The 27,071-nt window shown below is 44.0% G+C and overlaps 2 protein-coding genes across 3 annotated transcripts in view; one reads left to right on the top strand and one right to left on the bottom strand.

Annotated features, from left to right (window-relative positions):
* The window catches only part of VPS50 (VPS50 subunit of EARP/GARPII complex), a 180,195-nt gene that overhangs the window by 145,057 nt on the left and 8,067 nt on the right, over window positions 1–27,071 (top strand). For both annotated transcript variants that reach the window (XM_054020452.1, XM_054020451.1), the window contains 4 exons: window positions 17,135–17,283; window positions 17,744–17,840; window positions 17,990–18,148; window positions 24,212–24,333. In XM_054020452.1, the coding sequence (XP_053876427.1) occupies window positions 17,135–17,283; window positions 17,744–17,840; window positions 17,990–18,148; window positions 24,212–24,333 (527 nt within the window). The remainder of the gene's footprint in view (window positions 1–17,134; window positions 17,284–17,743; window positions 17,841–17,989; window positions 18,149–24,211; window positions 24,334–27,071) is intronic.
* LOC128832820 (uncharacterized) lies at window positions 3,242–4,874 on the bottom strand. Its single transcript, XM_054020453.1, has 2 exons — window positions 4,249–4,874; window positions 3,242–3,772 (listed from the first exon to the last, which is right to left on the bottom strand). The coding sequence occupies exons 1-2, from the start codon at window positions 4,460–4,462 to the stop codon at window positions 3,297–3,299; spliced, it is 690 nt and encodes a 229-aa protein (XP_053876428.1). The 5' UTR covers window positions 4,463–4,874; the 3' UTR covers window positions 3,242–3,296.

Here is a 27,071-nt window from a genome sequence, read left to right as displayed (position 1 = left end):
TTATCTTCTAAAAGGTAATCTTTGCAAGCTTCACAATTCCTACAAGATAGTATTATGCTTCATCAGAAAAGAACCTTTCTTTATTTTAGATGTTATATGGTTTTCTTTGAAAAACTAAATAGAGCATAGAAACTGATAACATTTAATGTATGGACTGAATGGCTTGTAGAGGAAGCGATCCTTGTATAGGGTTACCATGTTTCAGGTTCCCCAAAAGAGAACACTGCTGGGGAGGGGGAACTGGAAGGGAGGGTGCTGTAGAGATACAGTGTGTATTGGGGGGTATTTGGGAGTGCTGGAGGTGATACCTGGAGGTGCTCGAGGGGTGTGTATATTGAGGGGTATTGAGGTGGTGCTGTAGGGATATATGTACTCGGAGTGAGTATTTTGGGGGTATTAGAGGGATGTGTATGTACTGGAAGGGGTATTTGGGGGGTGCACAAGAGGGGGTACCTGGGGCCTCATTCTTGAGATTGGGGGGCAGTGTTGCTCCATGTCATGGTGGCAGGGTGGCTGGCGCAGACCTGGGACTCTGCAACAGTCATCAGTCACCTGCCTCCCCATGGGGCTCTCTACTTCCCCAGGGCAGTAGAGAGCCTGGGTGGGTGGGATCTGGCAGCTGTGAGGGACCAATAAGCTGCAGACATAGGGGAGGGACCATCAGGAAATGAACCAATCGGGGCTCTTTCTGAACTGCAGTGTCTGCTCATAAAAAAAAATCCGGACATTGCCTCTTATTTGAAAAATCTGTCCAGACAGAGGGTCAAAATAGAGGCAATGTCTCGGGAAAACCCGGACATTTGGTAACCCTAACCCCGTATACAAAAGGAAGATTTAGCATTAGCTTTGTATGTGATAGAAGTCTCAACTATACTGCTTCTTCAGTTTGTTCACTTAGGCCTTGTCTACACTACGAGAGTAGTTCGAATTTACTTGCATCGAATTTTTGGAATCGATATTGCAAAGTCGAATGTGTGTGTCCACACTAAGGACAGTAATTCGACTTTGTGAGTCCACACTAACGGTGAAAGCGTCGACATTCGAAGCGGTGCACTGTGGTCAGCTATCCCACAGTTCCCGCAGTCCCCTCTGCCCATTGGAATTCTGGGTGTAGCCGGCAATGCCTTCTGGGTAACAAAATGTGTCGAGGGTGCTTTTGGGTAACTGTCGTCATCCGTCCATCACTCCCGCCCTCCCTCCCTGAAAGCGCCGGCGGGAAATCAGTTCGCGCACTTTTCCAGTCATTGACAGCGCGGACGCCACAGCACTGCGAGCATGGAGCACGCTGCGACCATCGCTGCAGTTGTGGCCGCTCTCAACGCCTCGCAGCTTATCATACAGGTTTCCCTGAGGCAGATGCAGAAAAGTCAGGCGAGGAGGCTACGGCACCGCGGTGATGTCCTGAAGTCTGAGAGTAGCACAGACCTCTCAGAAAGCAGGGGACCCAGCGCCGAGGACATCACGATGGCAATGGGTCATGTTGATGCCGTGGAACGGCGATTCTGGGCATGGGAAACAAGCACTGAGTGGTGGGACCGCATAGTGCTGCAGGTCTGGGATGAATCCCAGTGGCTGCGAAACTTTCGCATGCGGAAGGGAACTTTCCTGGAACTTTGAGTTGCTGTCCCCTGCCCTGAAGCGCAATGACACCCGGTTGCGAGCTGCACTGAGTGTACAGAAGCGAGTGGCCATAGCCCTCTGGAAGCTTGCAACGCCAGACAGCTACCGGTCAGTCGCGAACCAGTTTGGGGTGGGCAAATCTACCGTGGGGGTTGTTGTGATGCAAGTAGCGAAGGCAATCGTTGATGTACTGCTGCCAAAGGTAGTGACCCTGGGAAACGTGGAGGCGATCATAGATGGCTTCGCAGCGATGGGATTCCCAAACTGCGGTGGGGCCATAGATGGAACTCACATCCCTATCCTGGCACTGGACCACCAGGCCACCCAGTACGTTAACCGAAAGGGCTACTTCTCCATGGTGCTGCAAGCACTGGTGGACCACAGGGGATGTTTTACCAACATCTACGTGGGATGGCCGGGCAAGGTTCATGATGCTCGTGTTTTCAGGAACTCTGGTCTGTTTAGACGGCTGCAGCAAGGTATTTACTTCCCGGACCACAAAATAACTGTTGGGGATGTGGAGATGCCTATAGTCATCCTCGGGGACCCAGCCTACCCGCTAATGCCCTGGCTCATGAAGTCCTATACTGGAGCCCTGGACACTGAAAAAGAACTCTTCAACTACCGGCTGAGCAAGTGCAGAATGGTGGTGGAGTGTGCTTTTGGCCATCTCAAGGGGAGATGGAGAAGCTTACTGACTCGCTGTGATCTCAGCGAAACCAATATCCCCATTGTTATAGCAGCTTGCTGTGTGCTCCACAATCTCTGTGAGAGCAAGGGGGAGACCTTTATGGCGGGGTGGGAGGTTGAGGAAAATAGCCTGGCTGCTGATTACGCACAGCCAGACAGCCGGGTGATTAGAAGAGAACAGCGGGAAGCGCTGTGCATCCGGGAGGCTTTGAAAGCAAAGTTCCTGAGTGAGCAGGGTAACCTGTGACTTTAAAGTTTGTGTACAGAGAAGCTGAACCTGCCCCCGTTTCTTTACCCAGTTAATGTTGACTATCGTATCCAGTTACATACCCCCTTCCAACACACGTTTCGAAATAAAAATAGTTCTACTTTGTTAATGCACACCGTTTTCTTTAATACTGTTTTCGCGGGAATTTTTTAAAACTGGGACGCAGACTGTGGTGCGGAGCGGGTGTAGTGTAGTGACGCGAATGAAGCTTCTAAACTCAAGGATTGACAGGCTCCGCTGCAGTGGGATGGTTGTTTCAACGGAGCCTGCCACCCCTCCTGATTGGGACTGTGTGTATGGGGGGGCTATGTGACTTTGTGGCAGGGGGAGGACGGTTACAGATCCCCTGCTGCGTGGCTCTGTGATCCTGCATAAGGACCGCCGCTTAAGATCTGTAACTGCCCTCCCCCGCCACAAAGTCACAGAGCAACCCACCCCCCACCACATAACATGAAAACAACCTCCCAGACTAACCAGGGTAACTAGTCACTGCATCACTGCACTGTGTATGTGCCCTGCTGCTCTGCCTGCCCCCGCCTATGTACCCTGCCAAAGGTGACTGTCCTGTCCAATTACCAACCCCCTTTCCCCTCCTCCTCCAAAAGAACATGATTGAAACAGTAGTTAACAGAAACGTATTTTTTATTATCAGCTACACATGGAACTGGGAGGTGAAACTTGGACGGGGGCTTGTGTCAGGCGGGAAGGAAAGAACTTTTCAAATTTTGGGGAATGAGAGCCTTCTGCTACTAGAGCTCTCTGCAGGGGTGGAGTGAGAGTTAGCAGGGACTCTGCCGCCTCTCCTTCTTTGCACTTTGGGTGAGGTGGGTATGGGACTTGGTGGCGGGGGAGGGCGGTTAGAGATGGACTGCAGCGGGGCTCTGTCCTCCTGCCTCCGTTCCTGCAGAACATCCACAAGGCGCCGGAGCGTGTCTGTTTGCTCCCTCAGTAGTCCAAGCAGCGTTTGAGTCGCCTGCTGGTCTTCCTGCCGCCACCTCTCCTCCCGATCCATGTTTGCTTGGTGCATTTGGGTCAATTTCTCCCGCCACTGGGTCTGCTGTGCTACCTGGGCTTGGGAACAGGCCATAAGCTCAGAGAACATGTCCTCCCGTGTCCTCTTCTTCCTACGCCTAATCCGCGCTAGCCTCTGGGAGTGTGATGCCAGGCTAGGTTCTGAGACAGTCGCAGATGGGGCTGTGGAAATGGGAAAAAGGGAGTGAATTCCTCAGAAAGATAAATGTAGTTGTGAACAAAGAACATAGTCTTTCTTTGTGAACAAGACCATGCACAGCACCGATCACATGCGCACTCAGCACAAGGTCGAATTCTCGGCCTTCGCATTCAGTGCCTGGGGTCTTGCACAGCACATTTGAGAAGCGGGGCAGCACAACGGAATTTCTGTTGCAGGCAGACATGGTAAGCCGTAGACTTGTGGCAGTTTAAAACTTTTATATTACCACTGGCCTCATTTCACATTTAAAGCAATGTCAGTCCCTGCTGCCAGCAATCCGGCAAGCGGGAACTCTGCCCCTGTCCCACCCCCTTGCAGCTGTCCCCAGGAACGATCCCTTTCGGCTGCCCCTCTCCCGCCTCCACCGCGTGGCTGCAAACCAGCGGTTACAGTTCTGTAAAGGAACGAGCAAGCAGTCCCAACACTAACATTCCCCTACCTAATTCAAAGCAGGTCACCATGGGCGACATCACCCTGATGAGGATCTCTGAGAGCGAGAGAGAGAGAATGCTCCGGGAAAGCCTCCAAAGACCAGGGCCGTATGCCGCCCTGCTGTGCAGAGCAATGATTCCCGAGTACTTGATAGTCTCGTGGCGCGGCAACGTGTCGTACTTCGGAGGACCCAATAAGGCCGCTCTCCCCAGGAACCTCATGCAACGGCTTTCCAATTACCTCCAGGAGAGCTTCATCGAGATGTCCCAGGAGGATTACTGCTCTATCCCCGGACATATAGACCGCATTTTACTGTAGCTGCAGTAGCAGGGAATAAACAGTAGAGCGGCTTGTGCTGGACAATCACGGAAAACCGGACATTGCTAGATTTTTTTTTCAAAACTTGCACTGCCCATGACTAAACCGTTAAGCGCCTAGGGCACAGTAATCATGAACAACCCATTCTTTTAATTGTTAATATTCCTGTTCTGTTAAAAATAAATGTTTAGATGTTTACAACACTTACTGGCTGATCCTTCCCCAGATTCTGTGTCCGGGGTAACGGCTGGAGACGCTTCGTAGGGGATCTCTGTAAGGGTGATGAAGAGATCCTGGCTGTCGGGGAAATCAGTGTTGTGAGCACTGCCGACTGCCTCGCCCTCCTCATCTCCTTCCTCATCTTCCCCGTCCCCTAACATGTCCGAGGAACTGGCCGTGGAGACTATCCCATCCTCAGAGTCCACGGTCAGTGGTGGGGTAGTGGTGGCGGCCGCACCGAGGATGGAATGCAGTGCCTCGTAGAAAGGGGATGTCTGGGGATGGGATCCGGAGCGTCCGTTTGCCTCTTTGGTCTTCTGGTAGCCTTGTCTCAGCTCCTTGATTTTCACGCGGCACTGCGTTGCATCCCAGCTGTATCCTCTCTCTGACATGTTTTTTGAGATCTTCTCATAGATCTTTGCATTCCGTTTCTTGGAGCGCAGCTCAGAAAGCACGGACTCATCGCCCCACACAGCGATGAGATCCAAGACTTCCCGATCAGTCCATGCTGGGGCCCTCTTTCTATTCACAGACTGCACGGCCATCACTGCTGGAGAGCTCTGCATCGTTGCCAGTGCTGCTGTGATCGCCACGATGTCCAGACAGGAAATGAGATTCAAACTGCCCAGACAGGAAAAGGAATTCAAATTTTCCCAGGGCTTTTCCTGTGTGGCTGGTCAGAGCATCCGAGCTCGTACTGCTGTCCAGAGCGTCAACAGAGTGGTGCACTGTGGGATAGCTCCCGGAGCTATTAGCGTCGATTTCCATCCACACCTAGCCTAATTCGACATGGCCATGTCGAATTTAGCGCTACTCCCCTCGTCGGGGAGGAGTACAGAAGTCGAATTAAAGAGACCTCTATGTCGAACTAAATAGCATCGCAGTGTGGACGGGTGCAGGGTTAATTCGATGTAACGGCGCTAACTTCGACATAAACGCCTAGTGTAGACCAGGCCTTAGATCTAACACAACATATTTTCTTTGAATGACTAGATGGCCCAGGGAATTGGAATAGGATACTGAGCCTTTCAACTCTAACTTGTTAATTTGAATAAATTCATTGGTCATCAGCTGATTGTCTCAATTTGGGCTCTAAATAATAAAAAACTGAAACACCTGATTTTTAGACTCTGGTTACCATGCACAAAAATTCTAAGCTGGGTGCTCGTATTAGAAGAGTGCAGATGTCTGCGCTCCCAACGTTTCACATGGAACAAGTGGAAACCAGATAGTGGCCCCACTGAAAATCAGTCTCTCGGTGCTAAAACTGCAGCAGCAAAATATGCATGAATAAAGCACAGCTCTGCAAAGCAGAATGGTTAATTATGTGTGCAGAGTGTTTGCGTTCCCAAGTACTTTGTAATTTTGTGTGTGCAATATGCATCTGCTTATTTTCAGAAAGGCCTTAGGTGCTTATTCTTTTGTGTATCCCTTCATTTGCTGAGATATTTATGAACACTACAGAGATCTTTCACTTTGCCATGTAAGTTAATGTATAAAATTGCTAGTAACAAGTTTCTAAAGACTGTGTGTGTGTGTGTGTGTGTGTGTATATATATATATCAAGATATCTCTCTCTCTAAAAATAAAAAAGTTGATATTCTGGATATAACTTGATTTAGGGTTTGACAGAATTTCACAGATATTTACTAGGACATTTAATCTGATAAACAATATAGTAAATACCAAGAGCCCAATTCTGCTTCCAGAGACGGGTCAGTTTCTGCCAAAGTCAATGGGAGTGACCCATCTATATGAGCACAGTTATGCTTCAGGGTATTATCAACGATAAATAGTAGAGGTGTTAATAACATGATCTCTGGAAAAAAAGATGATCTGCAATAATGCTGTTTAAAGTATGAATTGAAGTATCTGTTGTTTAAATGTAGGCTAGTGGTGGTGGTTTAAATTGGTAAATTTTAAGCTATTTTGTTAGAAGCATGCTTCAGGGGTTCTCACAACAAATTTTTGGGTGGCCTCAGAGTGCGGCCACCAACTCTTACTGGTGGCTGCTCTGAATTTTTTCCTAGTTTGGTATATGCCCCTGGTTGGTTGATTGCCATATATTTTGGAAGGATACGGAGAATGGCTAAAAATTTGTTGTCCTGCCAGTGAAAGTCTTTCACTATTCAGAATGGGAAACATGCTTTTATTATTGTTCCCATTTAATATTTAACTCCATCGGGTGATGAAAAATTCATAGCTGGCCTGCTGCCAATTAACACTGTCACGTCCTCGTTGGGTTGAATGTCAACAGGCTGCCTGAGCATGCACAGTGGAATCAGCCATTGTCTAAAGTTGGCAGTTTCGTACCTATGGGATTTGGAGGTCCAGTTCCCATTAATTTTAATGGGAATCTGGTGTCCAAATACCTAGGGAGCTTTCAAAATCTCATCTCTGGGATTATTTTTATATTGCAACTCTGCTTTAATTTAGTAACATTCAACTGTCCTTTTTATCTTTCATCTTGCTTTGAAGCTTGGAGATTTATGAATGAACCTGTGTACTTCAGAAGGAAATGATGCTTTGAAATCAAAATTTCAACAGAATTAATGGTGTATAATTGCATGTAGGATATTTAAACAAGATAAATACCCATTGACATTTAGGGTGCCTGGATAAGATGTATTTGAGGGCATGACAAAGTCGCATCTCATTAAAAAAGATAAAATAAAACACAGTACTTTAAATGTTTTTGCAAAAACATTAAATAGAAAAACAGAGTGTTTTAATAGTCATTTTATGTAACTACTGTGTCAAAGCGTACATCGACATTACAAAGCTCTCAGCTAGAGATCCTTAAATAAGGACACCGTAAGGTACAGTACGTGCCTAATGTCAATTTCTGAACACTTTGCCATGTTTTTAAAAAGGGCAGAGGAGGAGAGAGACTCAAAATCTGATTCCTAATTTTCATTGGTGTAAGTAAGAGACTGTGGCTTTGTATTTTTCTCTTTCTGGCACTTGCTGACAATTGGAGCTTGCTGCTCATTCCTGTTATAACCTGCTAATAGCTATGGCCCCAGTCCTGTAAACACTTATTCACATGCTTAACTATAGGCATGTGAATCTCTCCATTGACTTCAATGGGACAACTCGCATACCGAAATTGAAAGTGCATACATGCTTGCAGGATCAGGAAGTAAGATGTATGTGTGCATCTCCTGGTATGTTGGGTGATCTCCTTGATTTGTTGGCATTCTAGCGATTCCCCCTGTGTTTGTTGAGATCTAGGGCTGGGGAGAGATTGAAGTAGATTTCATTTATAGGAAAGAGTGACAAGGGAGTGGTTAGAAAGGAACAGATCATAACATTTGATGTGTACATTAATCCTGTAATATGGGATGATGTTTCTTGGCAGAGCAGTTTAGATTATTTCCCTTAAAATCGAATGTCTGAAATTATTAATTATTTGTATTCCCATCGTGCCTCTAAGCCCTAGTCATTGACCAGGACCTCATTGTGGTAGGCACTGCACAACACAGAACTAGAATATCGTCCCTCTGCAGAGTTTACAATGCTAAGTATTACACTCGTTAGGGCAGGCACCATGTAATTTTTATTTGCGTTGTGAAGCACCTAGCAAGCTTTTAGATAGTGTAGAATAATTAACACAACTACATGTGAACGACTCTTAACCTAGTGAAAAATTCAAATGAAGCATTTGACACAGAGGAAAAGATAACATTTGGTATAATCCTAATTTTAAAATAAGCATAAAAATAGTTAATTAGGAAAAGTCTTATGTTGGCTGTTCAGATAATATATTCCTAATTTATCCCTGTGGCACTTGTTTCAGATTAAACAGTAGCCACATTTGACTTTCATATTACTGGAATAAAATTTAATTCTATCCCTACAACTCCTTCATTTGCTTGTGTTACTAATTTTCTCAGATTAAATGACTAAGTGGCTTCTTGTTTATATGCTTCTATTAGCAAATATGATATAAACAGATATGCATTTGGGATCATCAAAAGAACTAATCATTTTTCTGTGCAAGAAAGTAGGAAGATAACATTGTTTAGTCTGGTGGTCTGGAAATTGGAATCTGACAAGATTAGCATGATTTTTATTTGTCTGTAACTCCTATTAGTATAAACTATTAGTTGAAGTTATAACATACACAGTAGAATCTCAGAGTTATGAACACTAGAGTCAGCTGGCCAGTCAACCACACACCTCGTTTGGAACCAGAAGTACACACTCAGGCAGCAGCAGAGACACCCCAACACCACCCCTCAAAGAAGGCAAATACAGAAGAGTACTGTGTTAAACATAAACAACTAAAAAATAAAGGGAAAGCAGCATTTTTTTCTACATAGTAAAGTTTCAAAGCTGTGTATTAAGTCAATGCTCAGTTGTAAACTTTTGAAAGAACCATAATGTTTTGTTCAGAGTTATGAACAACCTCTGTTCCTGAAGTGTTTGTAACTCTGAGGTTACAGTAGAACCTCTGTACTGTAATTCTACTGTCATGGCAAGGGCCTGAGTAATGTTCAATATGGAAGGTGATAGGCAGTGGGAGCATATTGCTAGTATTTAAAAAAATAAGCTAAAATATTGTTAGGTCAAGTGCGTTGTTCATGAGTCTGGCATAGAAAATTGTATCCAGGAAGGCTTCAAAGGTGCTCGAGGGGAATATCTGTTCTATACTAAACCATGCTGATCATCGTGTGATACTGCACATAAACCAGAGTTTGACTGCGGAACCCAAATTTGACTTTGTCGGGTCCAAATATATGATGCATCGTTTTGAGGGTGTGTTCCTTAGGAGTGGCACCTGTACCACTTACCATCGTCTATGCGCTTACATTCACACACTACCTCATGGGGAAAGGAGGAGAGAATAGAGTTATTTTAAATAGACTTTGATACTCCATGCTACTTTATTTTATATAGCACTTGCATGCCAAGGTACAGACACCTTGGAATTACCTAAGATGGAACACTCAATCTTTATTACATTTGTCCTCACATTTTATGAGCTTGGATATTTGAAAGGAGCAAAAATAGTGCATACTTATAGGCTTTCTTTGTTCTTTCAGTTGTCTTTGTGTAAATATTTGATGGTATTATGAAGCTCATCACGTTGTTGGGCAATTTTCCAAAGAAGTAGAGTTTCTTCAAATGACTAACTAAAAACATCTGTGAAAATTTAATGTTACTTCTGAGGGTAGTGTGACGGTTTGGATCACAGAAACCCCCTTGGGGCTGCCAACTGATGTGCCAAGATTACTTCTGCCTCTGCTTTCCCTGCCAGCTTGGGACTCCAGCACCCTCAGAGGTGTTACAGTAAGCTTCCTTTTACAGACTAGTCTCCCTCTAGTCTGGGTCCAGCAATCACTCACACCCCCTGTAGTTACTGTCATTTGTTCCAGTTTCTTTCAGGTATCCTTGGGGGTGGAGAGGCTATCTCTTGAGCCAGCTGAAGACAAAATGGAGGGGTCTCCCAGGGGTTTAAATAGACTTTATCTTGTGGGTGGAGACACCTCCCCCCTCCTCCTGCTCTCCTATGCAAAGTCCAGCTCCAAGATGGAGTTTTGGAGTCACATGAGAAGGTCACATGTATATGCATGACTCCGTTTTTACAGGCAGCAGCCATTGTGTACATGCTACCCTGAATGTCCTCAGGTAGACTTCTTATGTGGATTGGAGCCTTCCAAGATTCATTGTCTTTTAAGTGTTTCTTCATTGGACATTTAATTTGCTCATTCCTTTCTCAAGAAGCTGACCAAATGCTACACAGACAATACTCATAACTTTGAATACAACAATGACACATGCATACAAATAGAATGAATAGATTCAGTAGATCATAACCTTTACAGAGATATGTTACATGGCAACTGGAATATGTTTTATGCTACATATGTCATATATATATATATATATATATATATATATATATATATATATATATATATATATATATATTCATAAGCATATTTCCATAAAGCCTTATGAGGTGTACCATCACAGGTAGGACAGATATTTTTGACTGTCAGGAAACATTGCAAGGATACTGTATGTATGTATTTAAGCATTCTCTGAAAGGTGGTGTGAATTGGGAAGGAGGAAGGCAGAGAGGGATTTGAAATTGATGTTTCGCTGTATTTAAATGTTAACATTGGGTGAAAGTATATTTTTAAAGAATTGGATTGTTTGTGCCTAGAGGATTGAATAGACATATTTTTCATTAATTTGTACTGCCTCCGAAGATATGCTAGGGATCTCTTGGCATAGATAATCAAGATCTCTGCCTCAAAGAGTTTACAACAGTGGTGCCAAAATTCCTTGCCGGGTGTGGTATTTATCTAATCTACATGACAAATTTATATTCCATAGAATGCAAGCATTGTTTGTTTATTTTTGTTTTGTTTTACTTTCTAGCCCTTATACTTGCAAAGTGTTTGCATTCAGAAAGTTAAGAGTGTAATTCAAAGGAATAGCTACATTTTCAAATAATGTGCCGGTGCAGTTAATTTTTGTTAGCCATCCTCACCCTTCCTGAGAGACTGTCTACTACTATTGACCATGCTCCTTCCTTTAAAAATCTTATGTTCCCTCAGCTTTCATGATTTTGTCTTTTACTAGTTCTCCTGACTAGCTGTATCTTAAATTTTTTGCTCGGTGCATGGTCTTCATCTCATCTCCAACTTTCAGCGGGATCCCACCTGGCTCCATCTTTTGTCCCTTCTTTTGTCCCTCTACATCCTATCATCAGGTGATCTGTTATCTTTACTCTTATTATTTATAGGCCTATTTCTCCACTCTAGACATGGCTCCTTCTGTCACAATCTGTGACTCTACTTGTGTTTCTGACATCTCATGGGTGGCCTGGCATGAACTTAAATTAAGCCTGGCTAAAACGGAACTCTTGATCTCTCTCCTACCCTTCAATCACCACCATCCTCCCAGTCACTCAGGCGCATAATCTGGGCCATGGTCCACACTAGGAAATTAGGTCAGTATAACTGTGTCACTCAGGGGTGTGAAAAATCCATGCCCCTAAGTGACACAGTTAAATGGACTTACCCCCGTTGTAGACAGTACTGTGTTCAGTCACAAATTTAATTAACGCATTATTTTTATAACGAGCATCGTCCGCATAGAAGCATGTCCTCTGGAATGGTGGCCGAAGCATGAAGGGGCATACAAATTTTTAGCATATCTGCATGTAAATATTTTGCAATGCCAGCTACAAAAGTGCCATGCAAATGTCTGTTCCCACTTTCTGGTGACATTGTAAATAAGAAGAGGGCAGTATTATCTCCTGTAAATGTAAACAAACTTGTTTGTTTGACATTCTGTACCTTGGGGGAGTGTCCTGGAACCCCCATATTCCTCACTTTTATGTTTGTGATCTTACCTTACAAGGCATGCTTTATATGTATCAGGGGAAAGGTTATGATGTGCTGAAAGTCATTTCTCTATCCATATATGTATATCATTAATATATATGAAGTTATGATAATTGTGTTGTATGCCTGTCGCTAAAACATGCTGTAAGTAGTAGCTCCTCAGAGGCAACAGCAAGGAAAGTAACCAACACCTGGGCAGGTTTTCAAACAGCCCATCAATAGCCATTGTCCAGCAAGGAAGCTACAATTTAATAACTCACCTGCATGAGGCCACACCAGGGGAATTGCTCAACCTTGCCTAGAGACTCACTGATGCCCATCAGACATGCCTGGACTTGTTTGTTCCCCAATCACATGGGACTGAGGGTATAAAACAGAACAGAGCAGGCCCATACTTCACCTTTTCTCCTGCCCCCACCTACACTGCAAGCAACTAAGACACTGAGAAGAAAACAAGACTCCAACAGAGGAGATTGGCCCAGGTTTAATGAACAAACTTTTACATTAAGAACTGCAATATTCTTTGGGGTAAGAAAAACTGGTTAATCTAGATGTCGCTCCGTCTAATGGGGTTGAGAGTTTAGACTGCATGCTTATATTTCATTTCTTTTGGTAACTGACTTTTTGCTTATCACTTAAAATTTATCTTTTATAGTCAATACATTTGTTTAATCGTTTATCTTTACCAGTGAGTTTGTATGAACTGTGGGGCAAATCTGCTCAGGTTTTGCAAAGACTGTGTATGTCAACTTTCAATTGATGAAGTGGTGAACCAATTAATAAATCTGCACTGCCCATCTTGAGCAGTGCAAGACTGTATATTCCTGAGGTACAGTGCTGGGGGCGGGGATTTGACTCTGGTCCCTTTCTCTGTGTGATTCATGAGTGGCTCTGGGAGCATTTATGCAATCTAACTGCGTGTGTGGGGCTCCACATGCTGTTGTGCTGAGTGATCACAGTGCCTGGAGGGGTTGCTGCTGGTCATTAACAAGGCATTGTGAGAGACAGCCCAGGCTGGAGAAAGTTAAGGGGGCACAGTGGTCCCACAGTCCCAGACTTCACCCCGGGGGGATCCTGTCAGTTTGTCTTAGTGATTGGCTGAACAAGAAGTAGAACTGAGTGGATTTGTAGGCTCTGAAGTTTTACATTGTTTTGTTTTTGAGTGCAGTTATGTAACTAACAAAAAATATCTACATTTGTAAACTGCACTTTCATGACAGATTGCACTACAGTACTTGTATGAGGTGAATTTAAAATATTTTGTTCATCATTCTTATAGTGCAAATATTTAATAAAAATATACACTTTGATTTCAATTACAACATAGAATACAATATATATATGAAAATGTAGAAAAACATTCAAAATATTTAATATATTTCAATTGGTATTCTATTGTTTAACAGTGCGATTAAAACTGTGATTAATCACGATTCATTTTTTGAGTTAATCATGTGAGTTAACTGTAACTAATCGACAGCCCTACTTTATATATGTGAAAAGCTCCCAGGAAAAAAATGTGTACAGCCAGTACCTTATCCTCTTTCAGATCCCTCATCTAGAGTCCTTCTGCCTGCTGCCTACAGAATCATCCTGCTGGTTGACCGTGAATAGGCAGCTGTGACTGTTCCTCTTGATTCCTTTTCCTTACACATTTACTCTTGTAGCTCCCCAATCCTTGCTATTCCTCTTCACTCTTTCTAACCCCAGTAAAAAGAAAATAACAAAACTGTGGCAACTATCTGTGTTTTCTTGTATCACAATTTCTGAGGTAATTGCACCTCTGACTCCTTCATGGTTTCTTGGAGGGCACCCTGCTTAGGTCTCAAGTCTCTAGCGGTCACCTTTCTCGTGGTGCAGTCCCATCACTCTCTACCTCTAGACCAGGTATTTAGGCTGCAATTCACTGTGATCACCTTAGCAGGTCTGATTTTAGGTCAGCACCTGCAATTCTGCTCTCTCGAGGGCTATGACAGGGTTAGCTAGTGATGAGCCAGTCTTCATGAAGCAAAGTATTTATTCAGAACAAAAGTATTACAAAGAAAACCTATTTTAAATAAAATAAAGAGCTTACATGGAGGTTTTAGCTTACCAGTCAGTTGCCCATCTTCCACATGAAAAACCTGAAAGGAGCAAAGTACTGCAGGCCCTGTCTCTCTTGGCAGGGCCGGCTCCAGGCACCAGGCAACCAAGCACATGCTTGGGGCGGCACCTGGTAAGGGGCGGCCAATCTTGGGGTGCCGGGGGGGGGGGCAGCACGGCATTCCGCAGGGGGGTGCTCCGGCGGCGCGGGGCATGGCACTCGGGGGGTGGGGGGGCGGGGCGCGGCGCTCGGGGGGGCGGGGTTCCAGCGGAGAAACGCTCAGAGGCGGGTTGGGCTCCAGTGGCGTGGGGGGGGTGGCGTGCGGCGCTCGGGGGGGGGGGGGGTGTTCTGGCGGCGGTTTTTTTTTTTGCTGCTTGGGGCAGCAAAAAAGTTAGAGCCAGTCCTGTCTCTTGGTCACAGTGACAAGTAGTTCTTGAATACAGTGAGAGTGATCTCTCTCTCCCTGCTTCAGGGTAATCTCTTTATGCAGTTCGCGATTCTTTGTTAACTCTCTTTAACCAGTTTATCAAATTAGTATATGTAATTTCCCCTGTGGAGGTGAGGCTTCTTCAGACGATCTGCTTACAGATTTCTGTTAATTACCCTGCAGTGACTTTAATTCCCACTGGAAACTCTACTATGGAGCTAAAATATAAACTCCATACAGATACATCTAACCTAGGGGATCTCAGACTTTTGTACCGGTGACCCCTTTCACACAGCAAGCTTCTGAGTGCAGCCCCCCTCCTTATACATTAAGAACACTTTTTAGTATAAATGCATTATAAATGCTGGAGGGAAAGCGGGGTTTGGGGTGGAGGCTGACAGCTCGCGACCCCCCATGTAATAACCGCACGACCCCCTGAGGGGTCCCGACCTCCAGTTTGAGAACCCCTGATATAACATTAATAAAATTGATATAGGATATTCTATGTATCTGTAATATGTCACAGCTTGTGTGTTGTATCCCTTTCCCAAACCCTTTGTCTCTGCTGGTGTCTTTTAGACTCTAAACCTTTTAGGTGGGGACAGTATACCCCTGTAGCTTTTGGGTGCTACCAAAATATAAATGTTTAATAATCAATGTCGTCATATTGGCATTGGTTACTTATGTAACTGGAAAAATAAGGTACAGTTGCCCTGAACTGTGACACAAATGTTTCTGGTGGGCCTGATCTTGCTTTTGAAGACAAGCTTTTAACCAGTGCATTTTCACTCTTGCTGTGAACTGCTGCTTTTAAAGACCTGTGTTAAGCATTAGCAGGTTGAGAATTATAGGTGTGAGGTTTGCCAATCATTTGAGGAGTTTCAGTTATGAACAGTGGTTCATTTTTAAACAATTTAAATAGCTGCTTGACTTAACACTTGCATGGTATTTATCAAGACAGATTCAGCAGAGCATAGTATACAGGGAACTATTAGCTTCAACTGCACTGTAGCATAGAAAGAAGTCCTGGCACAGATTGCCCTTGCTGATTTTTATGGTAGCTGCACCTTTGCGCATGCCCTGTAGGCTGGCTGATGCTTTTTTTACATTTGTACTATCCCTATTTGGGGGAGGGGAAGAATTGGCCACAGATGCCCTGTGCTACAAAGACTATATTCATTTTCTTTCTTTCCTTCTTTCCTTCTTTTCTTTTTGATAAAATTGCAGCTTCTTGCGACATGATTTTTTGGGGATCCTCTAGCCAGCGGATTAAGTTGAGGATGGTGCTCAGGTGTGAAGAAAAGCAGGAATCAGGACTAGATCTGATGGTGTTGAAATCTCATAAAACTGTGTCCAAATGGCAGAAATCTTGCATGGAAATCTTATGAGATCAGCTAGCTCTGATGTGATTTTGCTCATCTTGGTTAATGTCAGTACTGAATCTCTCTGCTTTGGATGCTTTTATTTGCACACCTAAAATTTTCCATTGTTTTCTAAAGGCTTGTCTACACAGGAACACTCAGGAAAATTAATCTGAATTAAGTTTCAAAGTAGATAGTTAAACCACATTGAACCTCCATGTGGACACTCTGATTCAGAATTAAAGTGGTCTTAATTAAATCTAGTTTTTCGCTTTGTGAATTAAGATAAAATGAATTAAGGGTACGAATCCACTTTGAAAGTTAATTTGGATTATTTTTCTTGCGTGTCCCAGTGTAGACATACTCTGAGTTTTGCATTTAGATATCTGTGTAACTTGTTTGTCATAACCAGTTCCTTTCCTTGGCCTTATGCATTTTTTTCTGTCTTGAGTCATGTACCAGCTGAGCATTCTACTGTGTAATGAGAAATTTGGTGATTACTACTTCTACTTTTTTATATGAGCAAATTATTTTCCTCTGCTTTTCCACTTAAGTAATATGAAAATGAGATTTCTGCAGGATGGGAATTCCTACAGAATAAGATCAGAGTTATTTTAGATATATAATTTCCATTTGATTGTAAATTTTGTGACTAGGTGAAAATCACAACCTAGAAGAGTCCCTTATTAGCCACCAAACAAGGACAGCACAGGCAGCAGCAGTGTCAACTTCCCTACACTCTTCCTGCTCATGTGTCTAAAGTCAGATCCTCTCTAGGGGTGAGGAGCTGGTTCACTGTCTATGCAGTTAAGTCAAAGTGTGTATGGATAAACTGCCACATTTGGTGCAAACTGCATTAGTTTCTGTGGCCTGCGTATCAGTCCACTAGGAACTGGACTAAGACAAGTCATTTCATCTGGGATATTAAATGTTCTGATAGTAACAACTTTGGTCACCATTGATCTGGACTGGATTTCACTTGCAACCTAGGCTAGAGAGGCTTTATATTACCCGCTCCCTGAGACAATCAGTTGTTAAATTTGATTCAACTCTAGTTTGATGCTGAAATTCCATATTTTACAATTGATTAGTTTTTTCAGTCTTTAAAATTTTTGTTTTAGGAGGTCTCTACTGATACCACTGGCACCCTCACAGCTGCTGAAGAGAGAAAGGAGAAAGTGCCAAGCCCACACCTCAGTCATCTTGTAGTTTTAACATCTGGCAATACTCTGTATGGTTTGGCAGAGAGAGTGGTAGCCACAGAATCCTTGTAAGTTATTTACTGTAAACCACCTTTTTAAAATCCATGAGGTGTTTAAATAATTATGGTCACTGCCTATCTTTTTGAGAGGTCCATCTTAAAGTCATAAAACACAATAAATAGATTGCTGTTTTCAAATTAGAAGTAAATCATCAATTGATGGATGTTAACACCTGACGGAATCTAATAGGATCTAAATCTTTCCATTGACTTCAGCTGGCCTTGGATTAGGCCTTTTATGTATGCTCTACTATGAACCACATGGGAATGGAAAGGAGCAAAAGTATAAAATACTGAGTTCCTGACAGACTATCGACATAAAAATGGAAACAAAGTTTTAAAGCTAAAAGCTTTCAAAGGCGCTTTTATGCCTGGACTGCTTCCAAGACTATTTGCTGCAAAGAAATAAAAAGTAGATGCCCGTTAAATATTGTACTCGGATCACAATGAATTTTATATGCTTTCTTAGGGTGTTTTTGGCTGAGCAGTTTGAGTTCCTTCAGTCGCATCTTGATGCTGTGATGCCTGCAGCCAAGAAACCCTTTCTCCAGCAATTCTACTCTCAGGTCAGGATTCTGCCATTCACTGTTCATTTTTAAACCGAAGTTTCATAATTTGTGCTATATTATGAGGGTGTTTACATGGTATTGTCATACATTACTTTTTGTTAGCAAGAAGTTCTATTACACCAAATTCTATTTAACTTCTTTTTCAGACGGTGTCAACCGCCAGTGAACTACGCAAACCAATTTATTGGATTGTAGCTGCTAAAGCTATTGATTATGAACAGATGCTGCTCCTCATGGCTAATGTGAAGTGGGATGTGAAAGAGATCATGTCACAACACAATGTCTATGTTGATGCTCTTTTAAAGGTGAATATTTTCTGGGAAACACCTAGTGTATTAGATATAATCCTACAAAAAGATACAATTATTACTGTAATTCCTAAGGTAAAGCTGTATTAGAGACAAGATTAGAGGATACAATGTGGTGATTTATTCTTGTTCATTAAGATGGGGTGTACTTTCCGAATTCCCTTTTTGTCTTGCTACTGGCAAAAATACGGTAAACTTCAGGGTACATTTAATACTCCATTGTTGTCCATAGATTCAATTTGTCAAGTTTATTAAAACTTATTACCCATTAGCACTCTTTGGGTGGAAGAGATCATAGCTGAATAACTCTGCAGTTTTCATTCAAGCTAAAACTCTGAATGGCAGGTGGAAGGCTAGTAGAAAGTAGTTGCATTGTTAAACACATCAGACATGGCCAGTGGATTCTTTTGAGGGGTTGTATCATCTGACATTTACCATAGATCCTGTAGGGTAAACCAGTCCTGCAAGTTATCCTAAAAACATTATAAGCCCTTCTTGGGCCCTAGAGACAGGGCAAGAAAATGTACGCATCAGATACTAACATAAGATACTAATATAAAGACACAGGCTGGATTTTTAAAAGGAACCTAAGACCGTTAGGCATCCAGCTCCCACTGAAAGCTGATGAGAAATGGGCATCTTAATTGCCTAAGGCTCTTCATTACATATAAGCTAGTCCTCCCACATACAGCACAGCATAATTTATACTTTGCTTTAAATATATATTCACACCAACAATTTTTTAAATTGTATGAAGGTCTTTAGAAAATAATTACGTTAATGGCAGAAACATTTCTCAGCTCGTTAGAGAGAGGTTGGAAGGCTTCCTTTTTATGCAGTGAATTGTGAAATCTAGTATATATTTTATAAAAATATAGAGTCTACACATTGGAACAGACACCTCTACACTTTTGTCCATTATATCCAGTCTCCACTTTTAAGGAAAAATATTGGAAAGAAGTGAGAATCTGCAAGCGAGAATGTATTATAGCAATGGAAGATGGTTGTAAATCTTTGCAGTTTGCCTTTGTTATGCTGTTTATTTTTTTACTAGACCCTTTGAAGCAATTTTTCTACTTACGGTTCAGTAATGGAGTGGCTTCCATGAAACATAGAACAGCGGATATATTTGAGCCTCAGGACAAGAACAAAGGCAATTTTATTCCATTGTGGTCTCTAGGTTATGTAACTAAAAAGTTTACATACAGTAGTTTCTGGGTGACTATTTAGTTGGGAAGAGAGAACTTTTTGCTACCTATACTGGTTGTCATCTGGAGAGCACTGACATTGAGTGTCTGACATAAACAATGTGTTGCATATAATAGCCAATAGATTTTGCAGAAGTCTCCACCCAGTTATTCGCTGTGAACATGTACTTCTAAGGGAAGTAGATAAATTAGTTGGTTTCTTCCCTCATGTTTCACCAATATGGAGGAATAGGCATCTCCACCTTCATGATAGTAGATAGTTTGCCATTTAAGGCAAGGAAGTTTTGGTGCCTCTGTTTTTCTTGAGGAAATGCATTTAGCACTGTTGTCCTAGCCAAATACCAGTTTTGGGTATTTCAATCTCTCTACTGAAATTCCCTCTCTGTAGTTGTTTTTTGTTCTTAATTTGTTTGTGTTTGTAAAAAAGTGCTAATTAACAGCCCTGGAACAAAGTCCTTTATTTAACTACAGAATAGGTATAGTATGAGCAGCTACAATGCAAGCTTTTCCCTGCCCTACCACATCAGATTGCTTCAAGGCTGATCTAGAAAGACTAACTCTGGGATGGGGGGATAGTTCATAGACAATGCTCATTTAACGTTTACAAAGTTGTCACTTGATACAAATAAAAGAAGAACAGGAGTACTTGTGGCACCTTAGAGACTAACAAATTTATTAGAGCATAAGCTTTCGTGGACTACAGCCCACTTCTTCGGATGCATATAGAATGGAACATATAATGAGGAGATATATATACACACATACAGAGAGCATAAACAGGTGGGAGTTGTCTTACTAACTCTGAGAGGCCAATTAATTAAGAAAAAAAAAAAAAAAAAAAAAAAAACTTTTGAAGTGATAATCAAGCTAGCCCAGTACAGACAGTGTGATAAGAAGTGTGAGAGTACTTACAAGGGGAGATAGTCAACGTTTGTAATGGCTCAGCCATTCCCAGTCCTTATTCAAACCGGAGTTGATTGTGTCTAGTTTGCATATCAATTCTAGCTCTGCAGTCTCTCTTTGGAGTCTGTTTTTGAAGTTTTTCTGTTGTAATATAGCCACCCGCAGGTCTGTCACTGAATGACCAGACAGGTTAAAGTGTTCTCCCACTGGTTTTTGAGTATTTTGATTCCTGATGTCAGATTTGTGTCCATTAATTCTTTTGCGTAGAGACTGTCCGGTTTGGCCAATGTACATGGCAGAGGGGCATTGCTGGCACATGATGGCATAGATCACATTGGTAGATGTGCAGGTGAACGAGCCCCTGATGGTATGGCTGATGTGATTAGGTCCTATGATGATGTCACTTGAATAGATATGTGGACAGAGTTGGCATCGGGGTTTGTTACAAGGATAGGTTCCTGGGTTAGTGGTTTTGTTCAGTGATGTGTGGTTGCTGGTGAGTATTTGCTTTAGGTTGGGGGGTTGTCTGTAAGCGAGGACAGGTCTGTCTCCCAAGATCTGTGAGAGTAAAGGATCATCTTTCAGGATAGGTTGTAGATCTCTGATGATGCGCTGGAGAGGTTTTAGTTGGGGGCTGAAGGTGACAGCTAGTGGTGTTCTGTTATTTTCTTTGTTGGGCCTGTCTTGTAGGAGGTGACTTCTGGGTACCCGTCTGGCTCTGTCAATCTGTTTTTTCACTTCAGCAGGTGGGTATTGTAGTTTTAAGAATGCTTGATAGAGATCTTGTAGGTGCTTGTCTCTATCCGAGGGATTGGAGCAAATGCGGTTATATCTTAGAGCTTGGCTGTAGACAATGGATCGTGTGGTGTGTCCTGGATGGAAGCTGGAGGCATGTAGGTAAGTGTAGCGGTCAGTAGGTTTCCGGTATAGGGTGGTATTGATGTGACCATCGCTTATTAGCACAGTAGTGTCCAGGAAATGGACCGCTTGTGTGGATTGATCTAGGCTGAGGTTGATGGTGGGATGGAAATTATTGAAATCATGGTGGAATTCCTCAAGGGCTTCTTTTCCATGGGTCCAGATGATGAAGATGTCATCAATGTAGCGCAAGTAGAGTAGGGGCGTTAGGGGACGAGAGCTAAGGAAGCGTTGTTCTAAGTCAGCCATAAAAATGTTGGCATATTGTGGGGCCATGCGGGTACCCATAGCAGTGCCGCTGACTTGAAGGTATATATTGTCCCCAAATGTGAAATAGTTGTGGGTGAGGACAAAATCACAAAGTTCAGCCACCAGGTTAGATGTGACATTATCAGGGATACTGTTCCTGATAGCTTGTAGTCCATCTTTGTGTGGAATATTGGTGTAGAGGGCTTCTACGTCCATAGTGGCCAGGATGGTGTTTTCTGGAAGATCACCGATGGATTGTAGTTTCCTCAGGAAGTCAGTGGTGTCTCGAAGATAGCTGGGAGTGCTGGTAGCGACAGTCTCTACGCAAAAGAATTAATGGACACAAATCTGACATCAGGAATCAAAATACTCAAAAACCAGTGGGAGAACACTTTAACCTGTCTGGTCATTCAGTGACAGACCTGCGGGTGGCTATATTACAACAGAAAAACTTCAAAAACAGACTCCAAAGAGAGACTGCAGAGCTAGAATTGATATGCAAACTAGACACAATCAACTCCGGTTTGAATAAGGACTGGGAATGGCTGAGCCATTACAAACGTTGACTATCTCCCCTTGTAAGTACTCTCACACTTCTTATCACACTGTCTGTACTGGGCTAGCTTGATTATCACTTCAAAAGTTTTTTTTTTTTTTTTTTTTATTTTTTTTTTCTTAATTAATTGGCCTCTCAGAGTTAGTAAGACAACTCCCACCTGTTTATGCTCTCTGTATGTGTGTATATATATCTCCTCATTATATGTTCCATTCTATATGCATCCGAAGAAGTGGGCTGTAGTCCACGAAAGCTTATGCTCTAATAAATTTGTTAGTCTCTAAGGTGCCACAAGTACTCCTGTTCTTCTTTTTGCGGATACAGACTAACACGGCTGTTACTCTGAAACTTGATACAAATGTTAGCAGACTTTTTTTTAATGATGGAGACACTACCATGAGACCTACACGCTCATTTCACAAAAGCCGCCAAATAGCCATAGTTGCACATTAGTAACTACTATCAGTCATAGCTGAAATTGGCTGGACTGAATGAATTACCTGGAGCGGTAATTCATTGTATTTTCAGTTGGGTTCTATGCTTACCAACTTAACCTGTTACATAGTGTTGCCGTGTGCTGTTATAGCTAGCATAGGGTTACCATTCGTCCGGATTTACCCGGACATGTCCTCCTTTTTGTGTTAAAAATAGCGTCCGGGGGGGAACTTGTAAATCACTAAAAATGTCCGGGATTTCCCCCCCATGCAGAGCGAGGCGCGGCTGGGAGGGCTGCAGGAAAGGGCTGGCAGCCAGAGCCCTTCCCCCGCAGCTTGCCGGGCTGGACTCCGGAGCAGCTGTAGAGCTCCTCCTCCCCCCTCCCTCCCTGCATTCTGAGCCGGCCGGCCTGCCGGGCCGTTTGCATCGGGCCTCGGCAGCTCCTCCTCCCCTGCAGCCCAGCGCCCCGCTCCGGCAGCACTGTGCAGGGGCGGGGACAGGGTTGTGTGTTGCACTGGGGAGCGCAGCCACGTGTCCGGCTCCGCACAGAGCCCAACACCCTGTTCTGAGCAGCAGGGTAAGGGGGCCAGGGGGCAGGAGAAGGGGCAGGGAGATTTTGGAGGGGGCAGTCAAGAGACGGGGGGGGGGCTCGGGAGTTCGGGGGGGGGCTTTTTGAGGGGGGTGGAGAAGGTTTTGGGCAGTCAGGGTACAGGTAGGGGGTAGGGTCCTGGGGGGCAGTTTGGGGGGGTCTTAGGAGGGGGCAGTTAGGGTACAAGGAACAGGGAGGCTTAGGTAGGGGGTGGGGTTCTGGAGGGCAGTTAGGAGCAGGGGTCCCAGGAGGGGGCAGTCAGGGGACAAGGAGCGGGGGGGGGTGGGACTTCTGGGGGGGGGGCTGTCAGGGGGCAGGGGTGGGGAGAGGGATCGGAGCAGTCAGGGGACAGGGAGCAGAGGGGTTTAGATGGGTTGGGAGTTCTGGGGGGGGGGGTGTCGGGGTGGGGAGTGGTTGGATGGGGCGTGGGAGTCCCAGGGGTCTGTGTGGGGGTGGGGGTGTGGATAAGGGTTGGAGCAATCAGGGTACAGCTCGGGTCCTAGGGGGCCAGTTAGGATGGGGGGAGGGTCTCAGGAGGGGGCAATCAGGGGACAAGGAATGGGGGGAGGGTTGGGGGTTTTGAGGGGGGCGGGAAGTGGGAGAGGCAGGAGCTAGGGCAGGACAGGGGCGGGGCTCCTCCCGTCCTCTTTTTTGCTTACTGAAATATGGTAACCCTAAGTTAGCATAGTCCCCAGAGTTGGTTTCATTTCCGTGGATGATGATAGTCCTGGATGGGTATAAGTTTTGAAGTAATTTGGAATTATCTGGCGTTAAAGGTTCCCTATGAATGAAAAACTATTAAATTTCCTTGCTACTCTTGCAGAGTTAGATAATACAGGTAGTTGACTGGGAATAAATGGATCATCACTGGATTTTTTTTCACTGGTTATAGGTTGGATTTCATAATATTAGGGCCAAAATTTTTACATTTCAGTGTCTAAGATGAGGCAACTAAATCCACACTTAGATATCTAAGAAATAATACAGTAAATGATTCGTCAGTAGATGAGAAGAAATTGGTATGCTCTCAATCTTACTTACTATTATGTTTATCACTGTAACCTGTTTACATTAAGTGCCTCTTGTTTTGCTTACACCTTTTCTGGTTCATCTCTCTGCATCTTTTCTTCCTGGCTAGGTAAGTGTACAGTGTAATCATTCTTTTATGCTTATGTAATAATGTATTATTTTTATTTCACCAGGAATTTGAACAGTTTAACAGAAGGTTGAATGAGGTGTCTAAAAGAGTCCGTATTCCATTGCCAGTGTCAAATATTCTTTGGGAGCATTGTATACGACTAGCCAATAGAACTATTGTGGAAGGGTAAGTGGTCTATGAACGCCTCTGTAAAGTTAGTCTTCAGTAAATATTTCTGTAATGGCAATGTTTGTAAGGTGAGGGCCTTGGATTCCATAAAGCTGTAGACTCCACTTTGGTGGACTCTTGCACCTGATGTCAGCGAGGCTCTTTGCAGGCACAGGAACTTGCTTACATTGAGTTCATTAAAAGATTGGTCCCTAAAATATGCTAACAGGTGTGGGGGTGTGCAGACACATGGCTATTACTGATGATTGACACTGTATAGTGCCCAAAAGTGTGGACGTAAAATAAGACACACCCTTTTCTTAGATAGCTTACAGTCTTTAGAGGACCATATGTCGTCAAAGTAGTGAGGAGAAGAGATCAACACAGAATAGTATCTAATACAAATATATGATATAATGGTAGCCAGATTACTGTGCTTCTGTCTGATGATACCCTTGCCAGGAAGGGCATGGAGACTTGCTAACATGGAGTTCCATCCTGAAGACCAGCCTAGCAGTACCACTAAGATGCGAGGGAGCAGGAAGCTTCCTACCCATTCATCCACTATTGTTTGTGGTAGGGAGAGATAGGAAAACAAGTGAGGGCCTCAGTCATAGTCCCCCCCACTCCCCACAGGGACTGTAAATGGGGGGGCTGTGCCAGTACTGCCAGTTTGTACTCAGCACTGGGGACAGCAGCACATCTTTTGACATTTTGTTGTTTGTTTGTGTTCTTGTCCACTCACCCGTGACTCTCACCACACCTCTCTTCTGCATCATGATATCTGCCATCCTCCTACTTCCTCCTTCTCCTTCCTTCCTTCTTTCCTGCTGACTCTATCTTCCCTTCCTCATTACCCTCACCCGTTTACAGTTCCACCACCTCTGCCCACTCCTTTTTCCCTTTGCAACGTGATCTTCCCTTTCCTGCCAGCATAAGCCTAGGTCCCCCATCTGTATCCTCCTCCTCTTCACCTCTGATGACATCTACCCAAACCCTTCCCGTACCTTTCTACCCCCCCCTCGACTTCTCACCACCACCACAACAGCTCTCCTCATGCCAACTGTCCTATTCTAACGCCCATCCTCCTTTGTCCTCCCCTTCTCTTGCTGTCTCTGGAACATCCACTCCAGCTCTAAAAAGATCACAGCCATCCATAACCCCTTTGTATTCTGCTCCCTCCATTTCTTGTCTCTTACAGAGACCTGGATCCCTACAGTTGACATTGCTTCTTCAGGTGCCATCTCTTACAGAGGGCCTTCCTTCTCTCTCACTCCTTACCTTGAATGAGACTGTGATGGGAATATTGGCCTTTGCCATTCCCATTCCTGCTGCTTCCAATCCCTCCCTTTCTCCTCCCCCATCTTTCTTCTCTTTTGAACACCACTGCATCCACCTCGTCTCTCCTTGACCCCAGCATGTTGCTGCCAGGCCTACACTAGTGCCCACCCAACTTCTCTCCATCAGTCGTCCCTTCTGATTTCAGCTCCTGATGCTCTCTTCTCCTCCTCGCAATCTTCTCTACTGATCCTCTGTGACTTCAGCTTCCATGTTAATGACCCATCTGACCCCTTGGCTGCACATCTCCTCACCCTCACCCTCACCTCCTCATTTGGCCTGCAGCCCTGGTTTAACTCTTCCATTCACTTGACTTGGTCGTCCCCTCTTTGACATGGCCTCTTTCAGCATCACCCATCAGCCTCACCCTCATGCCCTCTCATTCAGTCTTTCCATGACTCCAGTCCATCAGCACTGATGTCTCATCTGCTCTCCACCCTCTCCTTCCACTTTTCTATCAATACGAGTTGATTCTCTCCATGCTTTCGTGTCCTCCACCTGTAACTCTTCTGTCCTCCTCTCCCATCACAAGGTCTTCGTTGCCAACCCCCAGCCCTGGATCATCCCCAGTATCCGCTTCCTCCCTTCCTGCTCTCATGCTGCTGAGCATCTCTTGCAGAAATCCTGTGAAAGGCTGACTTCTTCCACTGCAAATTCATTCTCTCAGCCTTCAGTTCTGCCGTCCAGGGCCGCCCAGAGAGGGGGGTAAGTGGGGCAATTTGTCCCGGGACCCGCCGCCGAAGACCCCACACCCCCTGAATCCTCTGGGCGGGGAATAGTAGAAGATTCTTGTCTGTTCGCATCCTCTAATACCCTCTACTTGCCCCAGTGACGCCATCCTCAACCCATCTCCTGATCTCCTTTGCAGCCACTCTCATCCTGTCCCTTAGTCTTCTCCTTAACCTCTTAGTCTCCCTGTCTTTCCCCTCAGATTACAAACACGCTGTAGTCTCGCCCATCTTGAATCCATTCATATTGATGCTGCAAAGACCATTTTCCTAGCCTATCACTTTGACCATGTCATCTTCTCTTTGAATCCCTCCACTGGTTGCCTCTTCCCTTCTCTATTGCATCAAACATAAGCTGTTCGTTTTCACTTTCAAGGCCTTTCATTACCTATCCCTATCCTACCTCTCTTTTCTCTCATTCAATATGAAAATGTTGACTCTTGCCTCTCATTGGCCCACAGTGCCAGCCTCCATCACCCCCTTGTCAAATTTTCAGACAAGCACTTTCATGGTTTATCCCATGCTGCCTTTCAAGCTTGGGAGGTGCTCTCTGTAAATGTCTCTGACGCTCCCACATTATCCTCCTCCAAATTTCTCTTTAAAACTTTTTTTTTTTTTTTTTTTTTTTTTTTTTTTTTTGGCCATGATGCCTAAAAAACAGAAAAACATTGACAACAGTTAGGCTGCTCG

The sequence above is a fragment of the Malaclemys terrapin genome, chromosome 2, assembly GCF_027887155.1.
Source record: "Malaclemys terrapin pileata isolate rMalTer1 chromosome 2, rMalTer1.hap1, whole genome shotgun sequence".
NCBI lineage: Eukaryota > Metazoa > Chordata > Testudines > Emydidae > Malaclemys > Malaclemys terrapin.
This window is presented reverse-complemented; position numbering and strand designations above follow the sequence as displayed.

Coding starts and splice junctions, on each gene's coding strand:
- LOC128832820 (XM_054020453.1), bottom strand. CDS start 4,462: ATGAGGTTCCTGGGGAGAGCGGCCTTATTGGGTCCTCCGAAGTACGAC. Junction 3,773..4,248: donor GGTGACCTGCTTTGAATTAG/GTAGGGGAATGT, acceptor CCATTTCCACAG/CCCCATCTGCGACTGTCTCA.